General features: G+C 33.1%; 1 protein-coding gene across 2 annotated transcripts in view; it reads right to left on the reverse strand.

Annotated features, from left to right (window-relative positions):
• Positions 1-20,675, reverse strand: part of NRAP (nebulin related anchoring protein) — a 79,568-nt gene that overhangs the window by 56,930 nt on the left and 1,963 nt on the right. The window contains exons 4-12 of one of the 2 annotated variants that reach the window (XM_051981464.1): positions 17,119-17,223; positions 14,195-14,299; positions 12,274-12,375; positions 11,622-11,726; positions 9,551-9,658; positions 8,066-8,173; positions 4,684-4,788; positions 3,341-3,457; positions 1,535-1,639 (exon numbers count right to left, since the gene is read on the reverse strand). In XM_051981464.1, the coding sequence (XP_051837424.1) occupies positions 1,535-1,639; positions 3,341-3,457; positions 4,684-4,788; positions 8,066-8,173; positions 9,551-9,658; positions 11,622-11,726; positions 12,274-12,375; positions 14,195-14,299; positions 17,119-17,223 (960 nt within the window). Of the gene's footprint in view, positions 1-1,534; positions 1,640-3,340; positions 3,458-4,683; positions 4,792-8,065; positions 8,174-9,550; positions 9,659-11,621; positions 11,727-12,273; positions 12,376-14,194; positions 14,300-17,118; positions 17,224-20,675 lie in introns of both variants that reach the window. The other variant, XM_051981463.1, reaches the window with a different exon arrangement.

Genomic DNA, 20,675 nt, shown 5'->3' on the forward strand with positions numbered 1-20,675 from the left:
GGGAAAGAACATTACAATTGAATGAATAGTGAATTGAATTTTGAAGAGAGCTGGGGTTCCCAAGTGCAGGAGGAACAGAGAACCTGGACAAAAGCATCAAGAGGGGAGACAGAATATTTTATAAAAACAGCAAGCAGGTCAGTTTGGTGAGAACATAAAAGTACCTGACAGGAAGTGTTATGCAATCAGCCTGACAGCATAGGATAAAAACAGATTGCAAAGGACTTTAAATTCCAGATAGAGGAGTTTGTTTTCACTCTTAGAGACAACAAAAAAATCATTGAAGCTTCTTGAACACAAGAGTGACATGGTCAGACATGTACAACAAATAATAATAAATATGGCCCAAACTTACCTAGTTAAGTTAGTGGTTTTATTCTATTTTCCTGAAGTACAAGAATCATATTTTTCCTAAATACTCTGTACAGTATGAGTGTCGATGGGCATTATGAAATCTTTATAATATTAATATTCATTGCTCATACTTATACATTTTGCTTTTCAGAAAAGTCTAATAAAAATTAAATTTTCCTATTACATTTTAAAATATTTCCCAAGCTAACTCTATTAGAATCAGTGAGCAGAGGAGGCAAACTAAAGCCAGTGGGAAGAGAGGAAAGGTAGAACAGATCCAATGGAGTTACAAAAAGAAAGATTCTGCTACAACATAGATGACAATTTACTAGTAAATACAACTATTGAAGGGTATAACAAGCTGTCCTGATAGGCATCCAGATCCCTTTCTCTGTAGGGATTTTAAAAGATGGCCCTTTGTCAAAAATACTGTGGTATTAATTACTTAATGAGTAGGTCAAACTAGATTATTTCTAAGATACTGTCATTCTAAAGTCTATGATTAAGTGAAATAAGGTGATAAAATAAAATCATGTAAAAACCTTTTATAGAATTGAGGTACACTTATTACATCCTTTCACATGAGTCAGGAATATATGTACACAAAGCCCATACTGGGATAAGGCAACTATTGAATTTGCCCTCAAAAATGGAAACTTAGAGGGTACAAAAAATTAAGCAATGATTTTAAAAGACTGTGCAACTTAAAAAATCATTTTGTTTTAGTTTAGTAGAATTTTTATTATATTAGCAGCATATGAGTTACAAAGAACAATTAAACTAGGAAATTATTAGATAATGTCTTTGTAATCAGTCACCAGGAGACTCCTTCCCACACAATATTGCCTTGTTCCTTTTCAAAATAGAACCTCCCTAGCAATAACCTTAAGAAAGTACCTGTCTGACTCTCCCAGATGGTATCTGGATTTCCCTCACCACCACTGATTTGAAGAGATGTTTGATGGTCCTTGACCAGAGCATCAAAATAGCAAGTTATTACTCTAATTTAATCATATATGATCCATTTTGTCAGTAGTGACTGCTACATTCAAAAGCTATGCTTATCTGAAACATATATATATACATTCACATTAATATATTAATATTAAGCATATTAATAGTTCTAGAAGCTAGGAAGGCAGCAGGTACAAGGCCTAAGGTAAAAGCATTAAGAACTTACGTCACTGGTGAATTTTGAGATCTTGCTGACATTCCTGAACTGAGGAGTCTCGCAGTAGTTAATACTGTGGCCTTTACTATTCTCCAGATCTTTTTTATATTCCACCTTAGAAACCAAAGTATCATGAGGTACAATATAATCAAACCCCAAATTGACCTCTAAAGCCTCAGAAGAAATTAAAAATGACTTGCTTTGAAAATCTTCAACCCAAAAGTTAAAAAAATTTAAAATTTAAATTAAATTATTAATTTTATTATAATTATACATATAAAATAAATAAATAAATATAGAATTATAAATAATTAATATTAAATTAAATTAAATTTAAATTTAAAAATTAAAAAAATTTTTAAAAGAATCCTTAACTACCCCATATCAATATAATTCTAGTTATCTACTCTACCAAATACCTCCAAATTTTTATCTGATTCATACAATATGATAAAAAGTTTGTAATTGTTTTATAGATTATGACTGAAGATTCCATAAAATATATGAGAAGAGTTCCTTCTATTTTATGACTATTTGAGAATCCTTGCATAGTAGAATGGGAAATACTATGCAATAACTATTAAATCAATCCCAAATTACTATGAGTAATTGGAGAGGCCAAGTTCTATTACTATTAATAGAGTCTCAGCTAAGCTGTCTCCACAGATAGACACATGGTCAGAAGTAATCTGAAGACTCCCTGGTGCCTTCTCTTACAAATGGAAATGTAACTGCATTTTATGTGACAAACTACAAAATACATACTTATGATTTGTTTTTTGTTTTTTTTTTTTAATGCTCAAAGCATAATATAGGAAAAATCTTCCTCGATATTCTGCAACTCATTTTCCTAAGTTCTAAAAATATAGATGCTGTTTAATTAACAATATCTTGCAGTTAAATCTAAGGAAAGGTATCATAGAGAGAGTTCTGAGTTCTGGTGCAATCTCTGTCTGAACTTGGACAATCCTCAGAGACTGTTTTCTAAACTGTTAAAGGAGGGGATTAGACTACATGGTTTCTAAAGTCTGTTCTAGTTCTATGTATTTATGAAACACTTTCCTATAAAAGGAATAGTCCCTGGAAGCTAGAGTTAGAGAAGGACCTTCAGGATAGTTTCAAGTCTTTCTCTTTTTAGGAATTGATACTCATTAGGATTATGAATACTTTTAAGACCCTTTTTTAATTTCAGATAAAAAGTGAATACAGCTAAGTTCCAGTGAATGTGAATAAAGAATCCTCTGAAATGGTAGAATTAATTGAATTTATACTCTATATTCCACTAGGCTGGAACCAATAAGCATACTATACATAATTATAATTTCAAATAGTCCAAATTTGAGTGCATGGGATTGTTTTAGGGGATTCATTATTCACATTTATTGGGATCTGTATAGTAATTGAGAATAAGAGCATATTCTTACCTCTGAGTTTAAGTGAAGATCAGCGTTTGGAACTTAATGCCTTGTCTTTGAAAGCTACTATACAGGAAAACTAGCGTGTCTGATATCTAGAAACCTCAATAAATGTTCCATGTGGCACTTCCCCATATCTATAGTACAATGGTAATTGATATTTGTAATCATCTTGAAGTATCTCTGCATGGTGCCTTCTGAATCATAAAGGAATCAATTCAGTGTACAAGAGTTTTAGTGTTGGATGATTTATACCTTATTCTGTTTTTGAAAATATGACGATCTATGTATAGTGATTCTCTATCAAGTAGGGTATTTGATCATCAGAATATCTTGTTCTCTGCCCATACTACTTCTCTGGTAAACCCATAAACACAGATAACTCTCCTCTTATTCTTACCTCACTGAAAAGTTTGTTCACACTCTGGGCACGTTTTAGGACCAAGTTGTCTTGGGCTGTAAGTGAGTGATAGTGAGCAGCTCCTTTCATTTTATTGAAATCCTGCTTGTATTTTATCTGAAAGAAATGATTGAAAAAGGAGGTGTGAGATCACACTTTAATTGGCCATGTCTGAAAGTGATCCATAATTAGTTTATGGCACAAAATTTTAATCTGCTGAATCTGACACAAAGCTACATAGTAAGTGTTCATTTTTAAATTATCAATCAGCTACTTTGCCCTTTTCTTTTCTCTTTGACATTGATTTGTATTCTCCATATATATATATTTGGTCATTCTATACCCATTGACCATACAAATGGAAGGAAAGTTTCCATCCTAGAAGGGATGAAAAACCTTTGTAGAATCAATGAATGGTAAAACAAAATGATTTGAATTTCCCTTCTCTCTACCAGAAGAAAAACAAAGTAAGAATAACATAGCCAATGACTGTATAAGGAAAGAGACTCAAAAACTGGAATTCCTCTTCATCTTCAATAAACAATAGGCTTCAATAAGAGTTGACAAGAGATTCTCTCAAAAAGAGGATACGGAAGATAGAAATAGGGATAATCTAACTGTGATTTCCTTTTGCATTTAGACATTTATACTATGTGTTTCATTGAATACTGGAGAATATGTAGTTTAAATATAGCCTGTCTTTCGAAGAATGCCAGCTGGCTGAGACGCCTTAAGGTAGAATCAGATTACTGCCTAGTCCCTACCACTGCAATCAACTGCCCAGTACTTGTATTTGCCCAATCATATATTCACCCACAGCTTCTACATATAAACTTTTACACAGACTTGTATTTTAGATTAATCCAGTTCATGTCTGCATGGATGCTTCAACATCTGCATGAGCCCAAATTGATCCAAAACACAATATTTCTGTTTACTTATACAAATTACTACTGGAGTAGGAAACTGCCAATAATCTCCCCCCTCCCCCCCCCAAAAAAAGCAATTTCAAAGTTCCCCAGATCCAAATAGGAACATGGGACTAGGTATCTGTGTTGCTTTAATTTCCTAGAATTGGAGACTGGACCTTTGGGATCACCTAGTCTATCCTTTCTGAAATTTTAGAGGTAAGGAAAAGGCTCAGCAATCCTAGTGATTTGCCTAAATTTACAATGAGCCAAAATTAGAACATTAGGCTCCTTCAGTGTAGTCCAAGGCATCTTCCTCTTCCCACTCATTTTCACCATTGACATATTATATAAGGTTCTTTAAGGATATTGGTGGAAAGAGCTCGTTCCTTCATTGATTCCATTGCCCTTTGGTCTCCTACGCTTTATACTTACATCACTTGCTAGTTCATTGGCTTTCTTCGCATTCAGATAAGCAGGCGTGATCATAGCAGGAAAGCTACCTTTTCCCCTGGCCTCTTCATATTCTTCTGAATAGTCCTGCTGAGAAGTGTGGGAAGTTTAATTGTTAATGCTAACTTCACAGAATGAGTGGATGATGAAAGACCATTATCAAAACCATTGTAGTTCAGCACTTGCAAAAAAAATCACTGAAAGAAAATATTCTTGCGATAATATTGGATAAATATTATTATTAGATTCAATGCAATCCTATAAGCCTTCTTTAAGTATCCACTAGGTACCTGCAACTAAGGCAGTGGGATATAAAGCCAGAAATGAAACTGTCTCTGCCCTCAAGGAGCTTATATTCTACTGAAGTAGTATGCGTAACATAAGCACCCAAACTTTTATAGCTAATGACCAATGGGTAAATAACATATCTTCAACATTTTCCCAGGTCCCCATTGTTACATCCTTATTTCAGACTGTATATTCTGCATTATAAATGGTTATCTTCTTATATTCATCCAGATCTGTTTTAGTCTCACCAATAACCTTATTCCAAGTGTGTTTGCTATTTGTATACAATCATTAGTAGAGACACACAGATGCTTGTATTGACATTTGGCCCCTATATTAATTGATTCCTTTCATTAATGATATAAGAATGATAACGGTAATAATAATAACATTTTATTTATTTGCATTTATTGCAAAGATTTTTCACATATATTACCTCAATAACTTTCTGATAATAGTTATCATTAATGGCAATCAATAATAGGGGGAACACTCCAGAATAAGGGCTCAGGATTAAAGAATTATTATTAAGTTAAATTAAAGAATCATCCCATTATCCTTAAAGGGTATCCCCAGAACACTGAGGGAAAGATGTAGCTGTCCTCCTCCTGGGAAAGTCATTACTACATGTGTATAAAGTATATGTGATTTTGTTGTTGTGTCATTTCAGTCATGTCCCATTCTTCATGACCTCCTCATTTGGGGTTTTCTTGGCAAAGATACTGGGTTGATTTGCCATCTTTTTCCCCAGCTCATTTTATGGATGAAGAAACAGGTAAACAGGGTTATGTGACTTGTCCAGGGTCACATAGCTATCAAAAGCCAGATTTAAACACAGAAAGATGAGCTTGATCCCAAGCCCAGTGCTCTATCTACTGAGCCACCTAGCTGCCTATATTGCTATAAAGCTCTAGCTTAATTTCCTCATTTGTAAAAATGGAGATAATAGTAGCACCTACTTCATAGGGTTGTGATAAAGATCAAGTATTGCTCCTTTTAGTGTTACATATGTTCTAGCCATCATTATTACCACTGTTAATAACATTATCTCCATTTTATAAATGAAGCAAATGATTTTGTAAAGTTCAGGCATCAAAATTCACATTTTTGTATTTGGATTCCTAAGTCCATTGCCTCCCCAAAGTCAGTTTTTATCATACAGCTTTTTAGAATTTTGGTACATGGTTATGAAAAGAAAACTTCAAGTTGTCAGGTGATTATCTGAAATATAATCCAATGGATATTTTAGGCAGAGTACCTGACCCTTGCCTTTCCCCTAGAATTTTCTTTTATAGATATTCTGTCAATGCATGAATTATGTAAACCACACTATCCATTTTACATAAGTGCTGACACCTCACTCCCAATGTGTCATATTTGGTTAGATTAAGACACCTGCTTACCCCTTAGAGGAAAGAGTGAATAATGTGACATGTAAAGTGTTTGAGATATGTATAACTTCTGTGTGTGTGTGTCTTTTATCCTGACTTTTCTTGAGGAAAACTGTAAATCGTACCATGTCACAGTAAGTGGGACCACATCATACCGAGGGCCCACAACAGCTGGATGTGGACAATGATTCTGTCAATCAGGGCTTCTCCTGGTTCTCATATAAGTTAGAATGAAGCCTGGAGAAGCTCATTTAAAAGAACTAAATTACCAGGATTGCTACGAGACAAAAGCTGTACTTTATGTGTATGTGTCTGTTGATGTGTAGAAGGATTTCATCAGAAAACTGCTGGATTGCAGTTTCCAATTTTTTAAATATCTAGAAAATGTTGTTCACCCTCTCAAAATCCTAATTCTTATAGATTTATTAATGTGGAAGCAATACTTTTCTCATGTCTCTATTCTTTGCATACATATATATATACACATATATATATACATTCTTTTTAGATGTAAACAACAAAAAAATTCACATGTATATGTTTATACATTGAGTCTCAGAAAGAAATGACTTACTATTTGTGTCTATACATATGTGTGTGTGTGTATATTACTTATATGAGGTATATTTTATAACCTATGATAGGTAAGACCAACCAAAATGTAACTAAATCATTTGATTTTTAAATATTTTTTTCATTCAATTGAAAACAGAGTGAGACCTCTATTAACTTATTTTTAAACTGCTATTTAAAATTCAATAAAACAATGTGGGTTTCAGAAAAAACATAATTGAAACTGTTTTCAAGTGTTGGAATTCAGCATTTTTCTCTGCACTTCACTGAATCTCATTTATCAATTTTCAAACACTAGACCACTTGCAAATAGGCCTTAATATATGGATGAACATATCCCCGTACTTTAAGAATACATACGAATACCACAAAAATGACAGAGAATTCTTTATCAGCTAAAGAGGAATAATTTGTTTGTGGTTTTTCCTTTCTATTTCCTTTTTTATATCTCTACCAGAAAGACTGATACCAAAATGATGCTGTACTGGCTAACTAAGAAACATCAATCATACCTCTTTTTTATAGCCCTATCTCTTCTCGTCTAAAATACCTCTCTCCTTTCCTCCTTCTCTCTCTCACTCTCTTTCCTTAATTCTCTCTCTCACTTCAAAAAATAAAAAATATAATCTTCCAAAAACAGTCATGCACTTTGCCAGAGGAAGAAAATATAGAACTTTAGAAAAACAGGGATATCTTTCAAATGGCATTCCAATTGTTAGAATCACTGTACAGATTCAGTTCATGTAGAATGAGACTGGGTAAAATATCTGAATAATTCATCCTTTACACAGTACTTTATGCAGCACTGCTCTTTGCCCAAGGAATGATCCCTGGTGCACCTGAATTATAGACTAAGTTTAAAGAAATGTAGTTTTATTACTTTCAAGTGCATATTGCTAGGCTAGCTAGGTGTTGGTAATTAGCAATCCTTGGAACCTGCCTTAATCTGCCTAAAATAAGAATAATTTATATTTAATAAATTTGTTATATTTGCAGATTTTATAAATGTCTTTAAAATAGCTTGTTAAAATAACATCCCAAATTAGAATCCAAATAATGACTTCTTAAAGTATTAACAAACCAACCTCCAGCAAATAATCATGATTGCATACCTGGTCAAACTGATTTCCATATTCCTTTGCCCAAGGGCCCTCAGCTCCCGCAGCTGTGTGGCTGGCTTTCCCCTTCATCTCCTTATGGTATTGTTGGTGATATCTAACCTGAATGAAGGTATTATGAAGAAGCCAAAGGAATATAGTTGGTGATATACCAGGCTTAAAGCTTTAAAAAGTTAAATTGTCTCCTTGCTTCCAAATAGGAAAATGTTACAGATTTACAACTAAAAAGTCAGATTTATAACATAGCCAAGTTTATCCACTCAAACTTCAGAACAAGCTTAAGTGCTGACTCTGGGCAATACTTTGTGGTAGATGGTAGGGATGTTACAAAGATGAATAATTAATTATTTCAACCCTGTGGAACTTATGATCTAATGGGGGAGAGAAGACATGTAAAAAATAAATTTTTATTTTAAAAAATCCAGATCTGTGATTTCATCAAAGAAAGAAGGAAACACCTGGCATAGAAATTTCCTCTACCAGACAATATTACACCTCAGTCTTAAAAACTGCCTGGGAATAAAAGGTTAAGGGTCAGAAACAGGTATTAAAACTAATTTTTCTTGACTTCAAAATTTAGCCCTTTATTCACTAGACAATGTTCCTCTCAAATGCTAAATAAAATATGGTAAATATGGCTTAATAACCATGAAATTAAGATGTTTTCTGGCTCTAGGTTCCATAGATTAGAAATCAACATGTATTTATTCTTTTAAAAAAGGCCATTTTTGTGGTAACATATTGAATGACTAGCATGATGTCTAGCACACAGTAGGCATTAATAAATCTATATTATTGGCTAGCTTCTGAGTATTTTGATACTATTTTAACATAAAAGTTTTGTGGACTCCTTTTCCCCTTATGATAGTAGCTATACTTTAGTAGAACCTGAGTGAGAAAGTACAGTTATCCCTTCCACATCACAACTTTACCCATAGATTAAGCATGAGAAATTAAATGGGAATTTTTGGAGAATTGTATGGACGCCACAGGCAACATGGGAAGGTTAGTAGACAACATTGAACCTATGACTAAATACTTTACTCAAATTTTACCGTTCCATAAAAATTTCAGACTTCTCAGGGAAAAAGGGAGGGCCAAAAAATTTTACTCAGATTTTCTAGATTGTTGGCTGTAGGGGGATTGCCATGTATCTAGTACCCACAATGTGGAAGGGATAACTGTGTGCGATGACAAAAATCCACTATCAGTTCAAGTTTCATTCTGAAAAACCACAGAAACAATTGTTCTTAGTAACTAGAAGCCTCCACAATGCAAGCATTACTATTATATTAATGCTAAATAAAGATAAAAATGAAAATGTGCTCTATCTCTGATTTCACAGACTTATTGCAATAACCCCAAACCAACAAGGTAATAACCATTTCCTTGGTTCTTAGAGCAAGCATGATTCCTGGCACTGAGACCCCAACATCAAAAGACTTTGGATTTTTTGGATTTTTGGATTTGGATACTTACATCACTGGCTAATTCATTGGCTCTTTTTGCAATCTGGTAGCCTGGAGTGATCATGGCAGGGAAGCTACCTTTCCCTCTCTGCTGCTCATAGTCTTCCATGTACTGCACCTATTCCAACAAAATTTATTTAGTGTAGGTGTAACACTGGGCTAAATACTAAGGGAGACACACAGTTCAGATAAGAAAAAAAGTAAAATACAATCAATCCAAAGTTGGCTTTGTACTAGGTATGGATTTGGAGGACATAGACCTGAATCCCAGGCTAAAATAAAAGCAGGACTGCAAACCTGAGCCTGTATTTGTCTTACAATAATGTTGGTAACAATGGGCATCCTTGTTTCACACCTGATCTTACTGGGAAGGCTTCTAGTCTTATTCATAATATAGCACAATTATCTGAATAATTGCACCAGGGAGCAGGAAGGCTTTTTAAAAGGAATTTTTCTAGAAATAATGCTTTAATAATTTGTAGCATTAAATAAACATGTTTTTTTTTATTTCAAGACAATTATGATAGTAACTATGAGGCAAACTAGATGACACTCCTTGAAAATTTTCTTTAATGTATAAATAAGAACAATTTATATTTAATAACTCTGTTCCTGATCATGATCGTATCACATTTTCTAGGACTCTATAGTTATAAAGCATATTCACACATATTATCTCATTTCATCTTTACATAGAAAATCACTCACAGATTCTCATTCATATATATATCATGTATGGAAGGAGATATAAGTATTACTATCTTTGTTTTACAGATGTGGAAACTGAGAGAGTTTGTAACCTATCCAAAGTCACAAAGTCAATAATGGATGGAGCTGAGACTTGAACTCAGGCTTCTCTCTTTTTTTTTCCAGTTTCCTCTCATTTCCTCTCCTGGGCTGTTGCAAACTCATTTTATCTGGAATTTTACCTATGAGAATCCTATGATAAGAGGCCATAAAAAATGATGAAAGAGATGGCTTCAGAGAAAACCAGGAAGACTGACATAAACTTTTTTTTTTTTTTTTTTTGCTAAGGCAGTTGGGGTTAAGTGACTTGCCCAGGGTCACACAGCTAGGAAGTGTTAAGTGTCTGAGACCAGATTTGAACTCAGGTCTTCCTGACTTTAGGTCTGGTGCTCTATCCACTGCACCACTTAGCTGCCCCTGACATAAACTTTTGCAAGGTAAAACAAGCAGAACTAGCAGAACAATCTATCCAATGATAACAACATTGTGAAAACAAACAATTTTAAAGACCCGAAATCAGAATCGATGCAATGACCAACCATGATTCCAGGAACCACTTTCTGAAAAAAACTCAAGGTGCAGAAAGAAACATACTTTTGCACATAACTACTCTGTTACAAGAGCTTCATTTTTCTATTTTTCTTTCTCAATTAATTGGGAAAGGTGAGGAAAAAATAAATGCTTATTAATTGAAAATATGTTTAATTTTTTAAAGAAGAAAATATTCAGTAAATGAAGTGACAGATAAAATGACTGTGAGAACAAACATGTTACTAGAGTAAGAAAATTCCCACCAACATAAGCACAGTCATTATATCACAGAATCACAGAATTATAACTAGAAGAGACCTTGAAAGCCACTCCCTCATTTTACAAATGGGGACACTGAGGCACAGAGAGGTTGTGTTTTCCAAATGACCAGATCATGTCACATGGCCCTATATTAAAGCTTTAATTCAATGATTTATCATGACATAGAAAGGGTCTAAAAGGTAATGTCAAAAGAGCACAAGTCCTGATGATCTGACAGCTAGAAAAGCTATGGATCTACAGGTTTAATGCTGGAAGTTCAAGAGAAGGCCCATCATCAGGGATTGGCCAAAGGATAGTGATTTTATTTTTACCAGAATAATTCATGGAGTCCATTTACTAAGATGTACAAAATTAAAAGGGTCTGAGCAACCAAAATCTCAGATTTTCATAAGGATTGAAATGGAGGCACCATATTAAATTGCTTCCTACTTTTTTTTTTTTTTTGCTCTTCCCCCATTTAAGTGAGACTGGGAAAATAAGCTGTAAATGTGAATAAATATGTCTCAGCCTCTAGTCCTTACATCACTTTGAAGCTGTCCACCAGTCTTGGAACGCAGGAGCTCAGGGGTATCTGCCACTGTGGTGAACCTGGAAACACGTTCATCATGTCCACGTTTATAATGCACCTAAGGAAGAAGACACAGAGTTCCCAAACTTCTGATAGCACTCATTTTTTACATCGGACTGGCACATATGACCAGTCTTCCAGGAATCTGACCATCATTTAAGCCAGGGGAAGCAACTGCAACAGTGCCTTAAGTCCTACTCAGCAAGAATTCCCCAGGTCTCTTGCATTTGATAGAGTCATTGACTTAGAAAAGACCACAATAGAGGGAAGGCGTGTTTGTCCCCATTTTATGGATGAGGCAATTGGTATCCAGAAAATTAAAAGATTTGTTCAAGACCTGATTTCCTGCCTCTTAATTTAGTACCCATGAAACAGTACATGATTCTTTTATTTCATCCACAATTTTAGGATTATCTCAGTGGTACAGAGAATAAATTAACCCATGTTGAATATAAATGAGCTGTTTTTAAGATAGCCTAACATGTATGTGATTCTTAGAACCCTCTTAAAAATATGAGTCACAGAATAATGGAATACAATCTGCCTCACTAGAGGGAATTGCTCAAATCCACTGGAGTACATTAAAAAAATATAGAGGACCTTACCTGGCTAGCCAATTCATTGGCTTTCTTAGCTCGTTGGTAAGCAGGTGTAATCATAGCTGGAAAACTTCCCTTTCCTTGCTGTTCTTCATAGGCTTCTGCATACTTGAGTTAGAAACAATGTCAAATGAATGACAGTGAATTAAAATATGTAATAATACAATTTCCACATTTTTTCCTACCCCTGTGTCTTTGTTGACACTTTGCTATTCCTGGGATGCCATCACCTTCCTCTCTCCCTTTCAGCCCTATCTCTTGATCTCCTATTTGGTATTCAAGTTCAAATTTAAATGTTATCTCAATTGGGGATTCCACCAACTGAAAATTATCATTTCTTCCCTGGACCTCACAGAAAGCACTAGGTTTCTATTGTGCCTGTGCATTTACCATATTCTACTGTGCATCACAGAATCAGGGAGTCACAGATTTAGGCCTGGAAAGAGCCCTAGAGGCCATTTAAGCTAATTCCCTAATTTCTGAGATGAGACCTCCAGGACAAGGGAGATCAAGCTTATACAGGTAATAAGTGACAAATTCAAGATGCTAATCCTGATCATCTAACTCCAAATCCAAATTGCTTTCCACTTTACCACACTTAACTTGGCACTTGAGCATTTTTGTATATTAATGTTTATTTGTGTGCAAGCCATATCATCCCCTTCCCCTCTCCACTAGATTATGTATAAACTCTCTGAGGTCCACAATCTTGTCCTATTTGATCTTTGCCTTTCCCCCCACAGTAATATAAAGTATGTGCTTAATATTTAGATAAAATATACTTAATATATGAATCTATGGATAGAATTACTCAGGGATGGATAGAATAAAGAAAAATTACTATGACAAGTAAAACTGTATTTATAAAGCAATGAGAAAATGAAAAATGCTATCCAAAGGATAAGTAATAAGAAGGATGTAAGAACTAGGAAAAGCTGCAGTGTTAATGAAAACTTTACCTATTGAAAGCTGCTCCTTTTTAAAATTAATGCCAACTGCAAATCATAGACAAATTAATTGCTCTGACCTAATTTATGGCCTCTGGCTCATTTAAATGCCTGTAAGATGACTGATAACAAAATAAGAGCTTACTCATTTTCTAAAGTAAGAACATTTCCAAGGCAAGAAGTAAAAGTCATTGACAAAGTTCCTTCTAAAACTTATTTGTATTGAAATTCTTTGTGCTGAGCATTGCAGAAGTTGGTTCTCAATAATGAGACCCATCTTCTCTGTATATATGTGTATCATTTCTGTCACCGTAAGCAATGTCCAATGTGAAAAACTGCTCCCTTTTCCTCAAATAAGTGTTTATCTTTAGCAAATTAAAACAAAAAGGTATATATAATATAATTATACCTTTTTGTTATAATTTCAATAGAAAATATAAATGCAAATGTTTGGGTATCATCATGGAATGCAAATTTCTATATCACTCAGCACAAAATTTTTGATACAAATGAGTTTAGAGGGAACTTTATCAATGATTATATGTGTGTATTTACACACATATGTCTGTATATATATATATACGTATATATATATACATATATATGTATATATATATATACATATATATATTACAGATATCCATATACACATATACCTTGGCAAGTATTTACAGAAAGAAATATATATGTATATATACACACACACACATATAGACACAGACACATATATAAGAACTTATTTGGCTAGACAATTCATGGGCTTTCTTGGCTAATAGTAAAAAGGTAAAATTAAAATACATATACATATATAATGCATATGTATACATATATGCACAATCACATACATGCATATGTATATTTGTGTGTCTGGGTGTATATTATATCTATACATTATGTATGTGTGCTTACTATAAATACTTGACAAGGTTCTCAGTAGAAGGTAACATCCAATAGAAAGAAGAAATTTCTAACCCACTTACCTCACTTAGCGACTTCTGTGCTTCAACCATTCTTACAATTTCAGGGTCTGGGAGAGTTCCAGGGGACCAAGAATTCCCCTCACCATATGCAGCCCAATAAGCTTGCTAAAGGAAAAGAAGAACAGATTGCATTTAAATAATGCTTTCAAATTTGCAAACTATTTTACAAATATTATCTAATTTTATCTTCACAACAACTCTGGGAGGTAGGTGCTTTTCTTATCCCCCATTTTACAGATAAGAAAACTGAGGCAGACAAATAGGTTAAGTGACTTGCTCAAGATCATACAGTTCATAAGTGTATAAGACAGTATTTAAACTCAGGTCTTCCTGCCTCCGGGCCCAGTCATCCATCCACTGGGACACCCAAGTGCAAAGGTTTTTTAAAAATCAAATAAACTCTTTTTTTTTCTCTTTCTACTTACTGGCTCACTTGTTCATTTTGTCAATACATGGATGTGAGAGGCCATGGTATGGCAGGTGGTGAGCTGACACAGAAGGCAGCAAGATCAAGTTCTGTCTCTGATACACATTAGCTGACTATTTGTTATAGATGAGTTGCCAATATACCACATGCCGTTAGTGGAAGGAATTTCCATAATGGAGATTGAAATTTTTCCAAGGAAATCTATATATAAACAAGCACATGTTCTATAGACTTACTAAACAAAACTTCACACAGTCCAATCAATATTCATTCATTAAGTGCCTACTGCCTGCCAAGCACTGTATTAAGTGTAAAGGATACAAAAAGAGTCAAAAAATAGATTTTTTTTCAATTGTGGATAGTTGTTTTTAAAAAACATTACTAAATTCATAGTTGCTCTTTTCAATGTGAAATTCCTTAATGAAGAGATAATAATTAGCACTATTTTCATGTGAGGGACTCAGCAACAATAATTGATATTATTGCCATGGCAGTGGATATATATATTTTTAAAAGCAAACTGCTATAATCATAATAACTAAAATCTGAATATAAGCCCATATAAATCATCAGCATTTTTACATATCGCCAACAAAATCCTGCAAGAAGTGATAGTGAAAGATACTCCAATTAAAATAACTATAGGCAATATAAAATATCTGAGTATATCCGGCAAGACAAACCCAGGAACTACATAAACATAATTACAAGATACTTTTTATATAAATAAGACCAGATTTAAATAATTGGATAAAATGTTAATTGTTCATAAGTGACCAGAGCCAGTAATAAAAAATGACATTATACCTATATTAAGCTATTTATTCAATGCCATCCCAATTAAGCTACCAAAAATTATTTTATTGAGCTAGAAAAAATAATAACAAAATTCACTTGGAAGAACTGTGGGTCAAGAATATCAAAGAAATTAAAGAAAAAAAAAGAAAATTTAGCAGTACCAGATCTCAAACTATATTATAAGACAGTAATTATCAAAACTATCTGGGACTGGCTAAGAAATAGAAAAGTAGATCAGTAGAACAGAGTAGATATACAGTATACAGTAATAAATGATTATAGTAACCTTGTATTTGACAAATTTGAAGTTTTAAGTTTTGGGGATAAGAATTCACTATTTGGTTTTATATATACACACATATATGCATATATGTATATATATATATGACATGTATATAAATAGAAAGGCGCCTGGCAGAAATTGGGTGTAGACCAATATTTTGTTATACAGACCATTTACCAAGATATGGTCAAAAAGGATATATGACCTAGATGTAAAGATAGATGTAAGAAAATTAGAAGAACCTAGAACATATTACCTAATAGACTTATGTACAGGAGAAGAATTTATGAATAAACACAAAATACAGAATATTGTGAGATATAAAATCTATAATTTTGATTATCATAAATTAAAATGGCTTTATACAAATAAAACCAATGTAGCCAAGATTAGGAAAGCAGAAAATTGAGAGAAAATTTTATAGACAGTTTTTCAGATAAAGGCATCATATCTCAAATGCATAGAGAACTTTGTCAAATTTATAAGAATATGAATTATTCCCCAATTGAAAACTGGATAAATAATATGAAAGGGAAGTTTTTTCAATGAAGAAATCAAAATTATATTGTCATATAAAAATGCTCTAAATCATTATTGATTAGAGAAGTACAAATTAAAACAACTTTGAGATATCATCTCATCTATCAGATTGGCAAAAATGATAGAAGGGGAAAATGACAAATATTAGAAAGGGATGTGGAAAAATTAGGACACATACATCATTAGGGGAACTGTGAACTGATCCAACTATTTTGGAGAGGAATATGGAATTAGGTACAAAGAGATACAAAACTGGTATATCCTTTGACCCAGGTATTCCTCTATTAGGTATTTACCAAGGTGATCAATGTAAAAAGGGAAAAAAACATTATATATTCTGAAATATTTATAGCTGTTCTCTTTGTTGTAGCAAAGAATTGGAAATTTAGGGAATGCCTGTAAGTTAGGGAATGCCAAAAAAAGCATGGTAAATGATTGTGATGGAATAATGCTGTGCTTTAAGAAATGAAGAGGAGGTTGATTTTAGAAAAGCCTGGAAAGAATTGCATGAAATACTAATGTGCAATAAGTAAAACCAAGAGAACATTGTATATGCTATATTGTTTTAAAAAATTGTACACAACTGAGTTATTCTGAGTATAATAAATATTCAAATCCACTACAAAGGACCTATGAGGGAAGATGGTATTCACTTTCACAGGAAAAAAATTGATAAATAGAAGTATGCATAGTATGCTTTTGCCTATATCCATGTGTGTAAATGCATTTGTGTGTGAAATGGTAGCCTTCTCTAATATGAGATAAGAAAAACAGTTCAAAACCTGCAACAAAAATTAATTTAATTAAATATTTTTTTTAAAAACTAGCATTTAATAGCATATCTCTTTCCAAGCTCTCTGATCTCTATTATCTTACCTCATTGGCCAATTCTGGTATTTTATGATTTGCTGTCTCATCTTTGGATTTCATGTCCCAGTGAAAAACAGATTTAAACTGTTCTCCATCTTTTCCATACTTAATCTAATTGTTGTCAGAAAGGTTCCCAAGAGAAAGACAAAAATTCATTAGTTTTTAGCCAAAGTTCCAGTCACAGTAAGAACATTCATTCCAACATTAAGCATGTATTATATTCAAAATATCATGCTAGGTTCTGGGGAAGACAAAAAGATGAATAAGGCATGGTCCAGTCTAGTAAGAAGAATGCAAATGAAATAATACAGATTAAAATAAAATACAGGCTAGGGGCAAAAAGTATTATGAGATTTATAAGACCACTTTTGCTATTGGAATTTCGGAAGGCGTCAAGAAGTAAATGACTGATTTAGATTTCATTTAGACAATGATGTCTTTTACTTTAAAGGAAATATTTCTAGGATCCATAATTTCATTGGCTGGGTTGCCTTATCACAAATAAAGATCACAAGTCCTCTTTAACATAGTGGACAACTTTCATGAATTCATCTTGAAAAATTCAGCACTTTGTGACCAGCTTTCTGGTGCCCTTAAGACTTAACTAATCAAGTCCATGAACAACAGACTATATGTATCATCTCCAGGCACCTGGAATCTAAAACTTTTTCTGCTTAGAAAGGCTTTAAGTAGAATTTGACAGAATTTGTACTCCAAGCCCTGTTGGAGTTGGAGTTGGAGTTGGAGGGTTACCTCCAAACAATAACAAAAAGGAAGTAAAAAGAAATACTGAACCTTCCCAATCAACACAGTTCGAGCACTATTTGTGTATAGAATCCTAAATGAAATTATAATCTAAGAAAAATTCATCCATTTTCTGGATTGGGATTAGGATTACTTCTGATAGCATTAGGATACCATTTTAAGGAGTTCCAATATTTTTCAAGACCTAGAAGGACAGAAAGATACTAACATGCATTCTCTATCTGAAAACACATGATTACTGAGACCAAAGTATTAATTTTGAACTAGTTTGAATTAATTTGAACAAAGTAAATTTTACTCCTGTTCAGAGCAGATTTTTTCCACTGTTCATTTCCATAATATAAATTTATCAACAGAATTCACCTGTCTTACCCTAAAAACTTTTTAGCAGAATACAAAGAATTAGTGTTAAAGATATTTTCAAGGAAGGAGAAATATTCCTAAATGCTATAATTGAGGCAACTTCATTAAGACCCATCTCAAATCACAAAGGGGAAACTAGATTTTAATATCCTTCTTAAAATATAAACTTACTCGCTTGATCAGAGAATGTTAAACAAGTTGTGGCTGAATATGATGAATTTAGAGTAAGGGCAGGGAGAATTACATTAACTGATATAAAATAAAGAATGTAGAACGAGGGTAACAATACCCACAATTTCTGCAGTGGTATAAAGGAAAAAAGAACAACTACTACAATAAAACTTTTAAAACTTAATACTGTGGAATTATAATGACTAAGCTTGGCCACAAATTAGAAAAATGAGATGTCATTTCCTCCACTTCTTTGCAGAGGTGTGAGATCATGGGTGAAGAACTGAACATACAATTTCAAACTTTTTCAATGGCTGGTTAGTTTTACTTAATTGCTGTTTTTCTTTTTAATTCTTTATTATAAGACATGGCTTTTTGGGAAGAAAGAGAGAGTAATGTAATTAATGTAATGATTAAAAGGCTAAAAGATCAATAAAAATTATGGTTTTGAAACTATACTTGTACCTAACCAACTAGATTTAAGGAGAAAATTCTTTCCCTGTAAATATTTATTTAAGAAAAAAACAAAGAAAGGAAATGAGGGGATTTTACTGAAAGACTTATAAGGTCTTTATCACCTTTAACATTCTATGACTTTAAATACCATTTCAGAAAAAAAAAATATAAACCTGACTTCAATCATAACAGGAATTGACAAACCTTCCCACAACTGCTAATACTCTCTGGCATCAAAAAAGTCTTTCAAAGGTGTAAAAAACTTAGACTATACTCTGTCCCAAGGTGCAGAAAAATCTAAATATTCAGACACTCTAAAGGAAAGGATTTGTTGGAAATTTGTTTATTTGTTTTTCTCTTAGTAAAGGAGGGAAAGTGATCTCAGCAGCCAATTGTTTAGTTTACACCAACCTCTTCTGAGGTTCTCAGATTGCAGTCTGTGAGTAGAAATAGAATCTGTAGTAATTTCTGTCTCATTCCAGTACAGTCTGTCATACACCATTAAAAGAAAGTGAACCCATCCCAATTTTAGAATATAGCAAATAATGCATGATTTTTTGTTTTTTTTGCAGACCATGATGGAGAATTGAATTGTCTATGCCATTGAGCAAGAAACAAACATACTGTTAACCTCATTTTTCTCTCCCCTGGCAAATGTGAAAGATAAAAAATAATAAGATGACTTTAAAAATATATCTCTCATTTTTTTAAAGTATATATTGCAAAATGCTGTAGCTAACTTTATTTACTGGGATTTTTGTGTTTTTTGATGATTAAGTTCATAATATGAAAAAAATTAAAAATTAAAAAGATGCTAAAATGCACAAAGATGAAATTTTTGAAATTTTAAAATATTAATGGTAAAAATGGCATGTTGACTATAAAGATGCATCTCCAACTTTTAAAAAATTGTAAAGTACTATATGTCATGGAGATTGATTTATTTTTTTCAACTAGATATTTGGGTATCCTATCACTATTCCAAATTCTGTCTTATGTAGCTATGCTTAAAAATCAACAGTCAAATCTCAGACATAGCAAGGGTATTTTTTTTTATGAGCCTTTGTGTAAAATGTTCTATAATGTCAAAATCCTCAATTGAGAAATAAATGACACAGAATAACTCATAAGACTATTTTGAAACACTTTATAATAGGGTGCTATGCTATTCCAGTTGGACAGACCAGGAAATCTTAGTAACCTTTCTATAATGCCCTACTCACAAAAAGAATAGGTGGAATTCATGTTAATTAAATAAGGCCCAAGGTAATATTTAGAGGGAATCCAGAGCAAGTCCTTACCCACTATTCTCTACTTTTCTACAATTTTTCTATTTTACCCACAATTTTCCTTGTTTGGGAACTAGGAGGAAAAACAGCTTAATTTTTTTTTTTTAATTCACTCAGGTATAAGTATTGTCTACTAGCATGTCATCCTGGGGTACATAATAAGTACTTAATGGATGTTTGTTGATTGACTGAAGAAAAATCATTCTAGCCCGGAACAGGGATGGAAGGTCTCAAACTTTTCTACCTTGAGTTCTGAATACAGCATTAGACCTTCAACATAGTTAATGATTTTCAGGCTGGAGAATTACAGATTTAAAATTATCTGAATGATCTCCCCAAATGCAAGTAAAAACATATACATGCACACATTACACACATACACAATCTTACTGATGAGAAGAAAAGTCAAACTATATGTCCTTTGTTCAATTCAATAACCAATTCCATTTATTAAGCACTACAGTATGTTCACTACACTGAATAAGATCATTATCAAATTAGGTAGAAGGATATGAAACT

Source organism: Antechinus flavipes, chromosome 2 (assembly GCF_016432865.1).
Source record: "Antechinus flavipes isolate AdamAnt ecotype Samford, QLD, Australia chromosome 2, AdamAnt_v2, whole genome shotgun sequence".
In the NCBI taxonomy this organism is placed as follows: Eukaryota; Metazoa; Chordata; class Mammalia; order Dasyuromorphia; family Dasyuridae; genus Antechinus; species Antechinus flavipes.